The 18,212-nt window shown below is 43.4% G+C and overlaps 1 protein-coding gene across 1 annotated transcript in view; it reads right to left on the bottom strand.

Annotated features, from left to right (window-relative positions):
* The window catches only part of LOC111572159 (CXADR-like membrane protein), a 127,117-nt gene extending 126,651 nt beyond the window's left edge, over positions 1-466 (bottom strand). Inside the window, 1 exon segment of the mRNA XM_055017294.1 lies at positions 102-466. Coding sequence (XP_054873269.1) covers positions 102-135 — 34 coding nt within the window. The 5' untranslated portion in view covers positions 136-466.
* Positions 467-18,212: the final 17,746 nt, after the last annotated feature.

Here is an 18,212-nt window from a genome sequence, read left to right as displayed (position 1 = left end):
GCATGCGGTTATGCGCGCGCGCGCACACACACACTCACACACACACTCACATAAAATCAGTGATCCTAGTTGCTGCAGCCGGGAATATACATTGAACTTACCCAAAACCATTGTGAGGAGAGGAGAGGCAGGCATCCCAACATCCACCAAACATAAATCCTAGCAGGACAGCAGAATATCAAAATGATTCTGTGACGGATTCGATCAACTTTACAGTAACTACAGCGAGACCGGGTAGACGAGTGAATAGTGCCCGCAGATCTTCAGCACGCCGCACAGCTTGCACAGTTACCATCCTTATTCATTGTAGCTCAGCAGCATCTGGGTGCTTTATTACACACTGATCGTTCGCAATGTGAAAATTCAGTTCAAGCCACGGCTCGTGAGCAGGGTGTTTCTCTGGGGTGCACCCTCTCTGTGTTTGTCCAGCCCTGTTGTCCTCTTGCATGGAAACCAACACAGGAGATGCAACAAACGTGTATAACAATCAGTAAAATGGAGACCTCTACAGGTGATATGTACGTATAGTACCTGTATTATCACACCGACCGAACACAGACATCCTCCTTACTGGAAAAACGTGACATTGTATTGTCCCTCTTTGCCTACTGTTTTTAAGATAAGATACAACTTTATTCATCCCACAACGGTTGAAATTCACTTGACACCACAGTTACAGTTGAGAAAGAGGAATATAAAAAGAGTGTGCAAATATACAGAATATATACATATATCATGAAGCATTTCATGAGATCTTCATGCAAAAACTCCACACTAATATCCATGAAAGGCCATTTGAAATCAGGATTTTTGTAAAACAGATCAGCTTATTTGCCATTTGATGTTATACTTTAAATCAAAACTATAAAATACTGAACCATAAGTCAGTGTAGTACATATATTATTGCAGTACCTACGACTAGAACTAAAACCAACATAATATAAATTAATGATTTTTTACTAGAATTACTTTATATGGAAAAATTCATATGTATGTGAACAATATCTGTCATGGTGCGGATCACAGACTCAAGTGTTAGACCATGGAAGCACGACAGACCAGAGTACCGAAAAACAAATGAATTTATTTACAATAAATATGTTACACAGAATGCACAGGGAGAAATTTATCTACAGGGAACCGATGTGATCAAAAATAAAAGTTAGCGCTCCCTAGGGAGACAACTACTGGACTGACAGCTAAATTACATGATCAAGACAATAACAAATACAAACCTAGACTGACTTAAGCATTCACACAAGAAGTAATAAGAAATGATAAAGCAACTTACCTCCATGGTTGTCCTGGTGCATTTTTCCTTCCTTCTCTTTATGTCAGCTTTCTGTCTGGCAAAAAAAAAAGACATCAGGGCAAAGGTGTGAGGGGGTGGGTGGTGGTGGTGTTGTGGGTGGTGGTAAAGAGAAGCCTGGTGATAAAATGCACTGGGGAAACCAGGGGCATGAAGAATGCATCGGGATACCAGCGGCACGAAGAGTGAGTTGGGATGCCGGCTCTGCTTCTGCTCTCTGCAGGGTTGGTGGTGGGGGCTTAATTGTGGGTGAGCAGGCTGCAACGGAGAGCCAGGTAGAGCCACGGCTGGGTTGGGCCAGGGTGCATTCTTCGTGCCCCTGGAATCCCTGTAGCCTTTGTGCCTGTGCTATCCCAGCTTCGTGCCCCTGGTATCCCTGCAGCCCGTCGTGCCCCTGGTATCCCAGCTCAGCACAGCTTTTGTATCACAAAAGTGCAACTTTTGTATCACAGAAGTGCAACTTTTGTACAGCAAAAGTGCGCCTGTATGAAACAGTCATTGTTTTTAGGCAGGTGTTTTTATTTCAACAATGGGATGGAACCCGCTCAACATTCTAAAGTCTGCATTCTACAGCTGGGTGAAAAAAATTCCCAGCTTCAGCCTGGCGCACAGCAGTCCAACGCAGCAAGAAGGCTCAGTGCTCATACACGTTCAACAGTCCGGGCCGGGTAGTCACACACTGCACACCACTGCAGTCATGCTGGGGGAGGTGAGGGTTAGGGTGTATACAGCATGCACATACAGTCTATGAGCATGCAGTATATCTTGTCATTGGAAGTAGTCTGCACTGTTCAAGCATACAAACGTTACTGTTACGGCGGGTGCAGAGGCCCAAGAGCAGGGAACTGAGACAGCAGACAAGTGACTTAAATGAAACAAGATTTATTTGCACAAAGGCAAAAACTACAACTGGAACTCTAAACCAGAAACGGAAGTCACTAACAATACGCAGTCGGCGTAACAAAACAATACTTCTTGGAGGAGGGCGTAAACACTATACACAGAACAGTAACCCACGTTTAATTCCTCCAAGCAGGTAAACTACAAAACAAAACTACTACTCTCCACACAAAATACCTAAACTCTATCCCAGAATCCCACTACACTAGCAGGAACACCAATTAAACAAAACAACAATGCTCTATTGTCTGATGCTGCTTGGAACGAGAACCTTACTGAACAGTCTCTCTCTTTGGTATGGGGTAAGAACCCAGGATTCCTGTCCAAGCTGTGGCAGCAGCCAGAGTCCTCCTTAGCTTAGCAAGACTTCTTGGAGAAAGCCCCGGTCCTTGTAGCGTCTGGAAACCTCTGCCAGGTGGCTTTCCAACCAGAAGAGACGGTAACAGAAACAGGCAGGAGTCAATACTGCACAGAGAAAACAGGGTTAGATGCAGAGCTGGAGACTGCAGTGGCTCAGACAGATCTGACAGCAACACTAACTGTGAGTTAGGGGACGGTCCGGCACCAACTGACGAGACGAGGCACTCTTTATAGTGAGCCCAGCCAGCCTGATGAGCAACTCCCACCTGCACCCGATCAGCTGATTGGAAATCAGCCACACCTGCTGCCCACCACTGCCACACACCTATAGAGAGAGAGAAACAACAGGCCAGAGGAGGAGAGAGCACTGCCACTTAATCACAGCCTCTGGCTGTGACAGTACCTCCCCCTCTATGGGCACCTCCTGGTGCCCGACAAGGTCGAACAGGATGTCGACGAAAAAAGTCCCTGATCAACGAGGAGTCCAAGATCTGCCTCCTCGGGATCCAACTCCTCTCTTCGGGACCATACCCCTCCCAATCCACCAGGAATTGGAGTCCCCGACCCCTGCGACGAACGGCCAACAGCCTGCGAGCTGTATAGGCAGGAGTGTCATCAATGACCCTGGGAGGAGGAGGGGGACGGACAGGGAGGGCCAGAGAACTCTCCACAACTGGCTTAATCAGTGAGACATGGAACGTTGGATGAATCTTCATGGAAGCAGGCAACTTTAAACGTACCGAGCTGGGGTTAATGACACGGTCCACCGTAAAAGGACCCAAGAACCGGGGTGCCAGCTTCCTCGACTCCACCTTCAGTGGAATATCCTTGGCCCGGAGCCAGACTTGCTGCCCCGGGCGGTACTCTGGTGCCAGCCTTCGGCAGCGATTGGCCTGCTCCGACATCCTCTGAGATGCTTGACACAAGGCTCTTCTAGCCCTCCTCCAGGTGTTCTGGAACCTCTTCATCATTGCCTGAACAGAAGGAATAGAAATCTCCTGCTCTTGAGATGGAAACAGAGGCGGCTGGTATCCCAGGGAACACTGAAATGGAGATAAACCAGAAGAAGAGTTCGACACAGAGTTATGTGCATACTCAATCCAGGTAAGTCTATCAGACCAGGAGGAAGGGTTCTCTGAGGCCAGGCAGCGAAGAAACACTTCCAGAGACTGATTTGTCCTCTCTGTTTGTCCATTCGACTGTGGATGAAAACCAGAAGTTAAGCCGACTGTGGCTCCCAGCGCAGCACAGAACGCCTTCCAAACAGCAGAAGTGAACTGAGGGCCACGGTCAGAAACAATATCAGCAGGAATACCATGCAGACGGAAAACTTGATTGACCATTACATCCGCGGTCTCTTTAGCAGATGGCAGTTTAGGCAATGGTACAAAATGGGCTGCTTTAGAAAACCTGTCCACAATGGTCATGATAGTGGTGTTACCTCGAGAGAGAGGCAGGCCGGTGACAAAATCCACCGCTATATGAGCCCATGGTCTATGTGGAACAGGCAGGGGTTGTAACAGTCCTGCAGATGGCTGATTGGATGTCTTGTTCCTAGCACACACAGAACAAGCTTTAACGAATTCCCTGGTGTCCGCATCCATAGTGGGCCACCAGAACTTCTGGCACAGAATCTCCAGGGTGCGGCTGAAGCCAGGGTGACAGGCAATCCTGGAGGTGTGGCCCCACTGCAGGACCTGAGGACGAACTGGGTCAGGTACAAACAAGCGATTTGGAGGACCGTTACCTGGGTCTGGATGCGAGCGAAGTGCTCGGCGAACCTGGGCCTCCACCTGCCAGGTAAGCAAAGCCACCAAACAGGACTTAGGCAGGATTGGTTCAGGACACTTCGGGACGTCGGAGGCGTCAAACTGTCGAGACAAAGCATCGGGTTTAACGTTACGCGAACAGGGACGATAGGTTAAGGTAAAGTTAAACCGGCCAAAAAACAGGGTCCATCGCGCCTGGCGAGAATTGAGTCTCTTTGCTGATTGGATATATTCTAAGTTTTTGTGGTCGGTCCAAACCACAAAGGGTACCTCTGTTCCTTCCAGCCAATGTCTCCACTCCTCTAGGGCCAACTTTACGGCCAGCAACTCACGATTTCCAACATCATAATTTCTCACAGCAGATGAGAGACGCTTGAAAAAAAAAGCGCATGGGTGGAGCTTCTGATCCTTAGGTGACCTCTGAGGCAGAACAGCTCCCACACCAACCTCAGAAGCATCAACCTCGACAACAAACTGGAGAGAAGGATCCGGTTGGGTTAAAACGGGGGCAGAAACAAACCGGTTCTTCAACTCCAAGAAGGCAGCCTCCGCCTCCGGGGTCCACTGAAAAGACTTAAGGGTAGAGGTTAATGCAGTCAATGGGGCAGCCACCTTGCTGTAGTTCCTAATGAACCTATGATAAAAATTGGCGAAACCCAAAAATCATTGGAGTTGCTTACGGTTCCCAGGGGTCGGCCAATCCCGAACTGCAGACAGCTTCTCCGGGTCCATTCTCACCTGTCCAGGGGAGGTGACATATCCCAAAAACGGAACAGTGGTTGCATGAAACTCACATTTTTCAGCCTTCACAAAAAGTCTGTTCTTCAATAAACGCTCTAAAACCAGTCTCACATGACCAACATGTTCCTCAAGGTCCTTAGAGAAAATCAGGATGTCATCTAAATACACAAACACAAATCTTCCCAGCATGTCCCGTAAAACATCATTAATCATGTTTTGGAAAACTGCTGGGGCGTTGGTCAAGCCAAAAGGCATAACCAGGTACTTAAAATGCCCCAAAGGGGTATTAAAAGCAGTTTTCCATTCATCACCCTGGCGTATTCTAATGAGGCGATAAGCATTTCTTAAGTCCAGCTTGGTAAAGATTTGTGCTCCCTGGAGAGGGGTGAAGGCAGAGTTTATGAGAGGTAAGGGGTAAGAGTTCTTGATAGTTATATCGTTTAAACCTCGGAAATCAATACAGGGCCGTAGGGTCTTATCTTTTTTGTCCACAAAGAAGAATCCTGCTCCTAGCGGGGATGACGAAGGACGGATAATCCCTGCAGCCAAAGACTCCTGGATGTAAGTCTCCATGGCCTCCTGTTCGGGTCTGGAAAGGTTATACAGTCTACTAGAAGGATAGGTTGCCCCCTGGCGGAGCTCAATGGCACAATCATATGGACGGTGAGGTGGCAAAGACAAAGCATGGTCTTTGCTAAAAACTGGCGCCAAATCATGATATTGCATGGGTACGGAGTCCAGTTTTACCTTCTCTGGAGGTGAGGGAGAAACAGAAGAAGATGGTGTCCGAGCCGACAGAAGACAGCTCTGATGACAATCAGAACTCCACGCCACAATCTCTCCCCTCTTCCAGTCCAAAGTCGGGTTATGGAGCTGCAGCCAAGGGTATCCTAAAACAACAGGGGGTTCAGAATGTTCCAAAACACTAAATGAAATCTTTTCACAGTGATTGCCTGAAGTCACTAATTCCACTGGAACAGTCTTGCAAGAAACCTGGGCTAACTGAAGGCCATTCAGGGCCCGGACAACCAAAGGTTGCGTTAAAGGGACTGTAGGTATTCCCAGCTGACGCACCAGATTAGCGTCCAATACACAGTCCTCGGCTCCCGAATCCACCAGAGCTGAGACAGGTAAAGAATCCGACCCCCAGCACAAGGTGGTAGGAAGCAGAAAACGTTGAGGGGAAACAGTCAAAGTTCGGCTCTCCAATATATGCCCATTTATTGGGGAGCCTGGTCTTTTAGCTGGCGTTTTGGACAGATGGCGATGTAGTGGCCAGGTCTGCCACAGAAAAGGCACAGCCGAGATGCTCTTCTATGCTCCTTTTCCTCCACAGATAATTTAGCTCTGCCCAACTGCATGGGCTCCGGCTCCGAAGCAGCAGTTGAAGAGGCCGACACAGCCGGGGACACAGGAGCCGTGGACATTCCCCCAGAACCTCGGCTCCGCTTCTCACGCCGCCGTTCTCGGAGTCTATTATCCAGCCGGATGGCAAGATCGATGCACTGATCCAGAGAAGCTGTTTCGTCCCTCATGGCCATCTCATCCTTCAGGGAGTCCTGTAGACCCTTATAAAAAATACTCCGAAGGGCCTCATCATTCCAGCGGGTCTCAGAGGCCAGGGTCCGGAACTCCATCGCATACTCGACCACACTCCAGGTTCCCTGGCTCAAAGACAGAATCCTGTCCGCAGCATCCCTTCCACGGACTGGATGATCAAAGATCTTCTTCATCTCGGAAATGAAAGCAGAATAGGAATTACACAATGGCCCTTGTTGTTCCCAAACCCCAGTTCCCCAGTCCCTAGCAGCACCAGATAATAGGCCAATCAAAAAGGCAATCTTTGCCTGCTCTGAAGCATATGAACTAGGCTGTAATCTAAAAACTAGGGAAACTTGAGTAAGAAAAGCCTGACAAGAACCAAAATCACCAGAATATCTCTCAGGGAGAGGGACGTGGGGTTCCTTAACCGGAGGAGCCTGACTTACAATAGGTGATGGAACGACTACAGGAGCCGGAGGTGAAGAAACACTAGCCAGCTTGGTCACTCGCTCAGTAAGGACAGAGAGCTGGTTGTACAATGCATTGTTGCTATCCATAAGGCTACGCAACATCTCCTCATGCTGTCCTAAGGCAGTATTTTGGTCAGTGATAGCCTGCTGGATAGTGACAACGGGGACCCCATCGACCACCATCTCATCCCCCGCTGAGCTCATGTTGGCCAGACCGTACTGTTACGGCGGGTGCAGAGGCCCAACAGCAGGGAAATGAGACAGCAGACAAGTGACTTAAATGAAACAAGATTTATTTGCACAAAGGCAAAACCAAAAACTACAATTGGAACTCTAAACCAGAAACAGAAGTCACTAACAATACGCAGTTGGCGTAACAAAACAATACTTCTTGGAGGAGGGCGTAAACACTATACACAGAACGGTAACCCACGTTTAATTCCTCCAAGCAGGTAAACTACAAAACAAAACTACTACTCTCCACACAAAATACCTAAACTCTATCCCAGAATCCCACTACACTAGCAGGAACACCAATTAAACAAAACAACAATGCTCTATTGTCTGATGCTGCTTGGAACGAGAACCTTACTGAACAGTCTCTCTCTCTCTGGTATGGGGTAAGAACCCAGGATTCCTGTCCAAGCTGTGGCAGCAGCCAGAGTCCTCCTTAGCTTAGCAAGACTTCTTGGAGAAAGCCCCGGTCCTTGTAGCGTCTGGAAACCTCTGCCAGGTGGCTTTCCAACCAGAAGAGACGGTAACAGAAACAGGCAGGAGTCAATACTGCACAGAGAAAACAGGGTTAGACGCAGAGCTGGAGAATGCAGTGGCTCAGACAGATCTGACAGCAACACTAACTGTGAGTTAGGGGACGGTCCGGCACCAACTGACGAGACGAGGCACTCTTTATAGTGAGCCCAGCCAGCCTGATGAGCAACTCCCACCTGCACCCGATCAGCTGATTGGAAATCAGCCACACCTGCTGCCCACCACTGCCACACACCTAGAGAGAGAGAGAAACAACAGGCCAGAGGAGGAGAGAGCACTGCCACTTAATCACAGCCTCTGGCTGTGACAGTGACAGTTACCTTACTACAGGTATTTGCTTCAAAGGCTTTATGTTGTCAAAAACTGAGATTTGGAAATTTGTGTTTCTTGTGCCTTAACTTGTCATTTTGTAAAGATGTTATTTTGGCTTTTTTAAAATTTTATTATTTCGAAATACCAGAATTTGCTGAATATAGCTGGTGGTAAAATTCAAAAATATGCAGATGAGCATATCAAGAATAATAAGGGCAATGCAGTGTAGACTGGTGGAAACGGGCAGCTGGAAGCAGTGGGCTGGAGGAGGGTCAGCAGCAGCATCCCAGAGATGGAGACTAGGCCAGTTGGTGGGCGAACAACCACAGATCTGAAGCATCCAGCTCTGGGACCAGGGACAGTCAGAGACAGGACACAGGGAGAAACACAGTGAGTGCAATGCAATATCGGTATATATATTCAATATATTTGACTGCTGACGTCTGACGTTATGGTGAGCGCATTGCGTCACTTCCTGTAGCGCTGTGTTGTGTCATGTGACTGCTGTAGCTGATACACTCCATCTAATTTGATATTCATTAAATCTGTGTGTAGCAGTAATATTTGAATCGTAACATATACTCGTTTTCTTCAAGCACCTTCTCAGTACTTAATTCTAAGTTAATCTGTTATCTCTGTCCGCTAGCCTAGCACTTAGCAGTTAGCATGGCTTCTCCCTCTTCCTCTCCTCTTTCCTGCTTAGTGTGTCACGTTTAGTTACTCCTCTGCCTCCTTTAGTGATAACGATACCTGTAATAAATGCAGTCTCTTTGTAGCTTTGGGGGCGAGGCTCTCTGAATTGGAAGCGCGGCTCCGCACCATGGAAAACACCCCGCTAGCTGTTAGCCAGGCCCCCCTAGCCAGTGCAGACCGCAATAGTATAGCTGCTAGTGTAGCTTATGCTAGCCGTCCCTTAGCAGCTCCCAAGCAGCCGGGAAGTCAGGGTAGCTGGGTGACAGTTCGTAGGAAACGTAGTCCTAAGCTCAAGTCCTCTGTCCCAGCACACCACAAACCGCTTCACGTTTCTAATCGTTTTGCCCCATTCAACGACACACCCACTGAGAAACCAACTCTGATCACTGGCAGCTCCATAGTCAGAAACGTGAAGCTAGCGACACCAGCGATCACAGTAAAATGCCTCCCAGGGGCCAAAGCGGGCGACATAGAAGCAAATTTGAAACTGCTGGCTAAAGATAATCGTAAATACAGAAAGACTTATTCACGTCGGCAGTAATGGCACACGGTTACGCCAATCGGAGGTCACCACAGTTAGTGTGGCATCGGTGTGTAACTTTGCCAAAACCATGCCGGACTCCGTAGTTTTCTCTGGACCCCTGCCAGATCTGACCAGCGACGATATGTTTAGCCGCGTGTCGTCGTTTCGCCGCTGGGTGTCTACATGGTGTACTGCAAATGACCTTGGCTTTATAGACAATTGGAGCTCTTTCTGGGGAAAACCTGGTCTGATTAGGAGAGACGGCATCCATCCCACTTTGGCTGGTGCAGCTCTCATTTCTAGGAATATGGCTGATTTTATTAGAATTCCTAAAGCATGACAACCCAGAGTTCACACCAGGATGCAGAGTTGTAGTCTTCCACACCTCTCTGCAGTTTCCTCACAGCTGTCACCCTCCAGGAATTCAGTTAGCTTTATTGAGACTGTGTCTGTCCCCCGACCACCAAAATTCAATAAATTAAACAATTCAAATATAAACAAAAGACATAGTAACCATAAAAATCTAATGAAAATTAATACCATTTCAGCTGAGCGAAGAAACAGGACAATTAAATGTAGTCTGTTAAATATTAGATCTCTCTCGTCTAAATCTCTGTTAGTAAATGATTTGATAACTGATCACCAGATTGATTTGTTCTGTTTGACTGAAACCTGGTTGCAGCAGGAAGAATATGTTAGTCTAAATGAATCAACTCCTCCTAGTCATACTGTCACATTCCTCGAATCACAGGCCGAGGATGAGGAGTGGCAGCAATTTACCTCTCTAGCTTAAAAATGAAACAGAGACCTAAACCTAGTTACACTTAATTTGAAAATCTCACTCTCAGTCTCTCTCATCCAGATTTGAAAGCTCACAAACCAATTCTATTTGTTGTTGTATATCGTCCTCCTGCTCCTTACTCTGAGTTTTTATCTCAATTCTCAGACTTTTTATCTGATTTAGTGCTCAGCTCAGATAAAGTCATTATTGTGGGTGACTTTAACATTCATGTTGACGTGGACAGTGACAGCCTTACGACTGCTTTTAATTCAATATTAGACTCAATCGGGTTTTCTCAACATGTAAATAAACCAACTCATAGTTTTAATCACACCCTTGACCTAGTTCTGACTTATGGCATAGAAATCGAACAGTTAACAGTATTTCCCCGGAACCCTCTTCTTTCTGATCATTTTATGATAACATTTCAATTTACAACAATAGATTGTATAGGAGTTAAGAATAAATATCATTACAGTAGATGTCTGTCTGACAATTCGGTGACTAAATTTAAGGAATTAATACCCTCTCTATTTAGTTCAGCACCACTTACTGATATAATGGAAGGGAAATATTATAATTTCACCCCCATGTTGCACCCATGAAATGAACGGCCAGACTCAGGTTCATCTTCGTTTTGGGCAACTTTTATTAACAACCCTCGGTTCAGTAACTTCAAGCATTTCTTTTGTTTTTCTGCTACTACAACACACTGTCGGGACTTGCCTTCCCACAAGTCATTGCGTGTCTCTTTCTTAAAGGTACAGGACTATGTAATAACACTGCAGGTACACATTCACAATCAATGTTATTGTACATATCAGCATTAAATGTTTTTTTTAACCTTTGCAAACACTTATGAATTATGTTTTTAACTTGTCTTGAATCATGAATTATATCTTAATACCATGTGTTTTTAACTTTTTAGCAGGTGTATTTAAATTTTAATTAGAGGATAATTCCAAGGCGCAACACCCTCCCCCACTAAAAAAAATAAAATGTTGCCAAAACATTTTGTAAGTTTATATGAACAAACATGCAAAAGTGCTTGTGTCTTATCCTTATCTTCTAACATTGAACATTCTAGTCAATCAAACATTTCTTTCTTTCCAAAAATACCTACACACCAGTGACTACAAATGCATGAATACAGGACAAATTGTTCACAACTTGCATTCCCGTTGCTATGTATAGACTTAAATCATTGGTACATTGGTAGGCCTCCCAAAGTCCATTAAGTCACATATGGCTGTATCTACCATTCCACTTAGCTTAATGTCTTTGACATTATATCATGCTTGATATGTAGTACTCCCATTCACAGACTACTTTTGTGTTATCTAGAACCACACACTTCTTTCTGTAAATATACTAAACCAAAACTCATACGTGTAGTATTTACTCTTAGGTCACAAGAAATATTTCTGAAAAATGACTTATTTGTTTGATAGCACTTATAACACAATTGAATAATTAACTCTTTAGTTTAACTTTCTTTAAACAAGAAACAGCTTAATCAAAACCATACTTCTATTTCTTAAATGAAGTAACACTAGGTTTTCCTGTCATTGTTTGTGTAGTTTTGCTTTGGTTTCAGTCAAACTTGCAACTTGGGTTGTCAAGTTCTGTATTGCCTCACAAATAACCTTGTTATTCTCCTCAAGTTTCCCCACAATAGGATTTGCTTTGGGTGTTTGGTTTTTATTTTTCTTTGAAGCAATATTTTCACTTTTGTCATCATCATCTTGCACTGAAGCTACTTTGACGGTCTTTTGCTTGGTGAAGGATGAAAGCTTGTTCCTTCTTTCCAGTTCAACGCTGTAGGCGGTGCTCATCTTCTCCAGTAGCACCTCGTCCTCGACAGAAGCATCCTGTAAATAAGGCTTGACATCCACTCTTACAGCATCATCTTGTAAACCAGTCAGAATAGTTTGCAGAAACTGTGTTTGCACAAGCTCAGGATTGTATTTCAGTCCTACTTTGGCTCTTTCTGATGCAAACAACACTTTTTGTCTGAGATCCATGGCACGTATAAGAAACTGAACAGGTGTTTCTTTAGGCTCTTGTACTGCTCGAGTTAAGGCATGAGTTCTGTTGAATCTTTCTCTATAAAATGTGTCCTAAGCACTTGCCTTAAAGAGTTTAAAGTTAGCTCTGTTCTGCTTTCTAAATAACTCTTTAGTTTGACATCAGGTGCAATGGCTTGGATCACTGCCTCAACTATTTCTCCTTCATCATAACCTTTTTTTAGTCCACGTTCAATTTGTCTTTCAAGGCATGTGAAGTTTAACTTGTCCTTTTGTCCAACTTCTCCTATTTGTCCAATAATTCGAAAATCTTTTCTGTATACTGGATGCATACTTGGCTGTTCTCTCAGTTGTAATGACTCTCTTTGTGACGTTATGCTGTTATTTGACCTTTGTGGTGATAAACCTGCAGTACCGCTTTGATCCGGTAGAGGGCGCTCCGACATCACAGGTTGATCCTGTTGTTCCACTTGCTCCGGCGTGGCAGCAACACTCACGTTTTCAACAGTGGCTGGTGTTTGCAGAATATTAATAAAGTCATTTGTAGCCAAAAGAATGGATAAACCACTGTCCTCCAATGTTGTAACATCACTACTTTCCAGATAAATGAGTATATGCCTTCTCATTAATCGACATGATAGCTTTGTCTCATCACTCAGCTCTAGCTTAAGCTCTTCACTTAGCTTATTCAACTCAGCCAGTGGTAAAGTTAAAAGCTTCTTTTCAATGTCGTCGAAAAGCGTTTCCCACTCACTGTCCATGTTGTTTAGTCTTTAGGTTGTTCACAGATAAGACAGGGTTAGTCCGTTGCTTTTATTTTGCATCCAAGTCCTCGTTGATACACACCAGGCTGGCTGTAGTTGGTCATCATGGCGGACTGGAAAAGCCGTCTTCTCACTCTGCTTCGCGGGTGACGAAAAAACAGTCTTCTCCGGCAAAACTTGGCAGAAAAACTTACTTGAACCGGGCGGAAACACCAAAATTTATGTTGCACCCATGAAATGAACGGCCAGACTCAGGTTCATCTTCGTTTTGGGCAACTTTAATTAACAACCCTCGGTTCAGTAACTTCAAACATTTCTTTTGTTTTTCTGCTACTACAACACACTGTCGGGACTTGCCTTCCCACAAGTCATTGCGTGTCTCTTTCTTAAAGGTACAGGACTATGTAATAACACTGCAGGTACACATTCACAATCAATGTTATTGTACATATCAGCATTAAATGTTTTTTTTAACCTTTGCAAACACTTATGAATTATGTTTTTAACTTGTCTTGAATCATGAATTATATCTTAATACCATGTGTTTTTAACTTTTTAGCAGGTGTATTTAAATTTTAATTAGAGGATAATTCCAAGGCGCAACACCCACAGAAGTGGATTATATTGTTAATAATGCTGCAGCCTCACTGCGTACAACACTTGATAGTGTTGCACCTGTAAAAAAGAAAGTTATATCTCAGAGAGAACCTGCTCCTTGGTATAATTCCCAGCTGCGGACTTTAAAGCAGGCATCTCGAAAGCTGGAAAGGAAGTGGTATTCCACTAATGTAGAGGAAGTTTCTGTAGCTTGGAAAAATAGTCTAGTAATTTATAAAAAAAAAAAAAAAAAGCTCTTCGTAATGCCAGGACAACATATTATTCATCTTTAATAGAGGAAAACAAGAACAACCCCAGGTTTCTCTTCAGCACTGTAGCCAGGCTGACAAAGAGTCAGAGCTCTGTCGAACCTTGTATTCCTTTAGCTTTGACTTCATGAGCTTCTTTACAAATAAAATTATTACGATTAGAGAAAAAATTAATCTGGCCCTTCCTACAAATGTAACAGATGTATCATCGAGTACAGATGCTTTAGAATTGGCTGTAAGACCTGATGGATATTTAGAATTTTTCACTCCCATACATCTCTCTGAACTAATTTCAATAGTTTCTACATCCAAACCATCAACATGTCTTTTAGATCCTATCCCAACTAGACTGTTCAAGATGGCTTTACCTTTAATTAATTCCTCAATGTTAGATCTGATTAATCTCTCTCTAGTAACAGGCTATGTACCACAGGCTTTTAAGGTTGCTGTAATCAAACCTTTACTTAAAAAGCCCACTCTAGATCCAGATGTTTTAGCCAGCTATAGACCAATTTCCAACCTCCCATTTCTCTCTAAAATTCTGGAAAGAACAGTAGCAAATCAATTATGTGAACATTTGCAAAGGAATAGCTTGTTTGAAGAGTTTCAGTCAGACTTCAGAGTGCATCATAGCACAGAAACATCTCTGGTGAAAGTTACTAATGACCTTCTCATAGTCTCAGATAATGGACTGGTCTCTATATTTATTTTGTTGGACCTTAGTGCAGCATTCGATACAATCGACCACAAACTTTTATTACAACGACTAGAACATTGTATTGGCATTAAAGGGACAGCACTGGACTGGTTTAAATCCTACTTATCAGACAGGTTCCAGTTTGTGCATGTCAACAATGACTCTTCTGAGCATACTAGGGTTAATCATGGAGTTCCTCAGGGTTCTGTTTTAGGACCAATACTGTTCACATTATACATGCTTCCCTCAGGCAATATTATTAGGAAGCACTGTATTTATTTCCATTGTTACGCTGATGAAACTCAATTGTGTTTATCTATGAAGCCAGATGAAACTAATCAGCTAGGCAGACTGCAAGATTGTCTTAAGGACATAAAGACCTGGATGACCTATAATTTCTTACTACTAAATTCAGACAAGACTGAAGTCATTGCATTTGGCCCCAAACATCTCAGAAAATTGCTTTCAAAGCATATAGTTACTCTGGATGGCATTACATTGGCCTCCAGTACTACTGTGTGGAACGTCGGCGTTATCTTTGACCAGGACATGTCCTTTAACTCACACATAAAACAAATCTGTAGGACTTCCTTTTTCCACCTGAGAACTATTGTGAAAATCAGGAACATCCTGATCTCTACATCTCAGAGTAATGCAGAAAAACTAGTCCATGCATTTGTTACGTCTAGGCTTGACTACTGTAATTCCTTATTATCAGGTTGTCCCAAAAGCTCTCTGAAACATTGCTCAACTGACTGCCCCTCTTGATGTCCCTTTAGTTTGCCCCTAGTTCTGCTGCTATAGGCCTAGGCTGCTGGGGGACCTCTCTTGATGCACTGAGCCCTTCTCTAACTACCTTTGTATTTACTATATATACCATTATTGCATTACACTAACGCTGTTTCTCCCTGTGCTTCTGCTCGAGGTTTTTTTCCCTGTTAAAAGGGTGTTTTCCTTGCCACTGTCGCCTTTTGGCTTGCTCTGGGGGTCAGGCATATGGGTTCTGTAAAGCGTCTCGAGACAATTTGACTGTAATTGGTGCTATATAAATAAAATTGAACTGACTTGAATTGAACTGAATTGAATAAAGGTAGATAGAGAAGGGCTCAGTGCATCAAGAGAGGTCCCCCAGCAGCCTAGGCCTATAGCAGCATAACTAGTGGCAGAACTAAGGGACACAGGGAAAGTCAGTTGTGCAATGAAGACTCCAGCTGACCCCCTCGGGGTCCCCCAGTCGGCCCTAACTGTAAGCTTTGTCAAAAAGGAAGGTTTTAAGCCTGGTCTTAAAAATAGAGAGGGTGTCCGCCTCCCGAACCCAAACTGGGAGCTGGTTCCACAGGAGGGGCGCGTGATAACTGAAGGCTCTGCCTCCCATTCTACTTTTAGAGATTCTAGGAACAACAAGTAAGCCTGCAATCTGAGAGCGAAGGGTTCTGCTAGGATAATATGGTACTATTAGGTCTTTAAGATATGATGGAGATTGGTTGTTAAGACCTTTATATGTCAAAAGAAGGATTTTGAATTGTATTCTAGATTTAACAGGAAGCCAGTGAAGAGAAACCTTTATAGGAGAAATATGATCTCTCATGCTAACTCCCGTGAGTACTCTGGCTGAAGCGTTTTGGATCAGCTGCAGATGTGTCAGAGAGCTATTGGGACAACCTGATAATAAGGAATTGCGATAGTCAAGCCTAGAATCATCAGGCTCTCTTTCTGAAACGTTAATATTAGCTCCAGCTGTGGTGTTCCCTAAAGCGGCAGTATTCACAGGACAAGCAGCAGGCTTATTAAAACACTGAAATAGTCTCATTTGGTTTTTCTTTCTTTTCATTATTTGTTCTCCACCGATTGGCGTTGGTTTATTAGAGGTTGTTGACTCATGCCCTTCTTCTTCTAAGCCAGGGGTGTTCAATTAAAATTCACATAGGTCCAGTCAGAGAAAATGTATTAAAGCAAAGGTCCAGAAAATCTCAATGTCTAACTTGAATTAGTGTGATATATTTTGATGTAACCTGGTAGTTTCATTAATGTCTGCATGTTTAATTTAATTAAATATATTTATTTATTTATTTATTTATTTTGATGGGATGGTGCATATTAATGAACATACAATCTCATAATAATTTCCACAAGGTTGCAGTAAATACGCCGGATTTAGCACAAGGCTAATTTCCATCCGTTGTCCCACACATAAAAGAAAAAAAAATAAAAGATAAATAAAAATACAGCATTACAGATGTACAAAAGACAATATAGAGAAACAAAGATGACAGTTAACACTGATTGGGTTAAACCTACCCAAAGTGCTAGAAATGGTTTTCTGTGTTGTTGTTGTTTTTAACTGGTTTTCAGGTTAAATGCTATTAAGTAGCGAACAGTAAACATGTTTTCCTGTTAAATATGATTAGGTTGTGAACTGTAAACAGGTTTCTCCTACTCTTCTCATCCGTATGTTCGCACCACCGGTGTTTAAATGCCATCGGGGGAGATCCTATGCTACTCTCAGGTTCACTCGTCTGAGGACGTCAAAACAGGGTCTAATCGCCAAAGATTTTTCACATTCCGTCGTTGTTGTACACGTGTCAATAAAATAATTGTTCACTGACAAAACTTTCTATATCCTTATTTAAAATCAGACTCTCCTAAGAATGCAAGACATGGTGTCAAAATATGTCTGATACTTATGTATAAAGTGCTTTGTAGAAGTGTAGTAGGATACTTATGTGTAAAGTCATTTGTTGTTATTCTTATTCTTATTGTTGTTGCTGCTGTTGTTGTTATTTTGTTGGACCAGTTAACAATAGACTAGAATGGAAATATTTTTTTTAATGCCAGACCTGTGAAATTATTTTTGCTACAGCAGCAAAAACACCAAATCACAACCAGTTATGTAGTTAATGTCCAATAAACCGCACAGATTTTGTGTATTTTTTTTGACGTTTCTAGGGGATTTGCAATTTCAAAATCATCAACATAGAGAATTACTGATAATTTCTGGCCCTCAGCTGAGAGAAGTGGATTTCCCTGGTGGTAAGAGCCATCGCAGTGTGACAAATACTGTCCAGGCAGCTGTGAATTTTTGTTTTTTTTTTTGACTTTCTCTGGTACATCTTTTTTTTCAACAACTGCTGTAAAGATAGGTACATACATAAATGTACATTCCGATGACTCAATAAGATACTCTACTGGTTAAACAAATGGAAAGTTCTCTTCAAATTATGATTTTCTTCTCTTAGCTGTTGACAGGGGTCCTTCAGATGTAACTGATTTATGCAAAACATTACTATCTGAGACACTCTGGACAACCTCACTCACAAGCGTGTCAGTGACTGTACAGCCATGTTTTTCCAGTATCTTGATTACAGATTGTCTGACAACAGGTTCTGAGAGTGAAAACAACTGATCAATATGCTCAATGATCTCCTGTGTTGCTTTTGTGAAACATGGAGAATGGTTTGCATTTTCAAGAAAAAGGCAGCAAGATTATGCTGTTACTGCTCTTCTAGTCCCTCAGTGCTACTGCTTCCTATTGGGTCAGTTTGATTTTCATCTGCAAACTGTATTGGATCGGGTTCAATCTCACTATCCTGGGGTATATTTGTTACACTTTGCACTACAACTGCTACATCATAGTCTGACGTATTTTGATCGTCTCTGCATTTGTGTGCATTATACGTAGAGTACATGTT

Source organism: Amphiprion ocellaris, chromosome 14 (genome assembly GCF_022539595.1).
Source record: "Amphiprion ocellaris isolate individual 3 ecotype Okinawa chromosome 14, ASM2253959v1, whole genome shotgun sequence".
NCBI lineage: Eukaryota > Metazoa > Chordata > Actinopteri > Pomacentridae > Amphiprion > Amphiprion ocellaris.
This window is presented reverse-complemented; position numbering and strand designations above follow the sequence as displayed.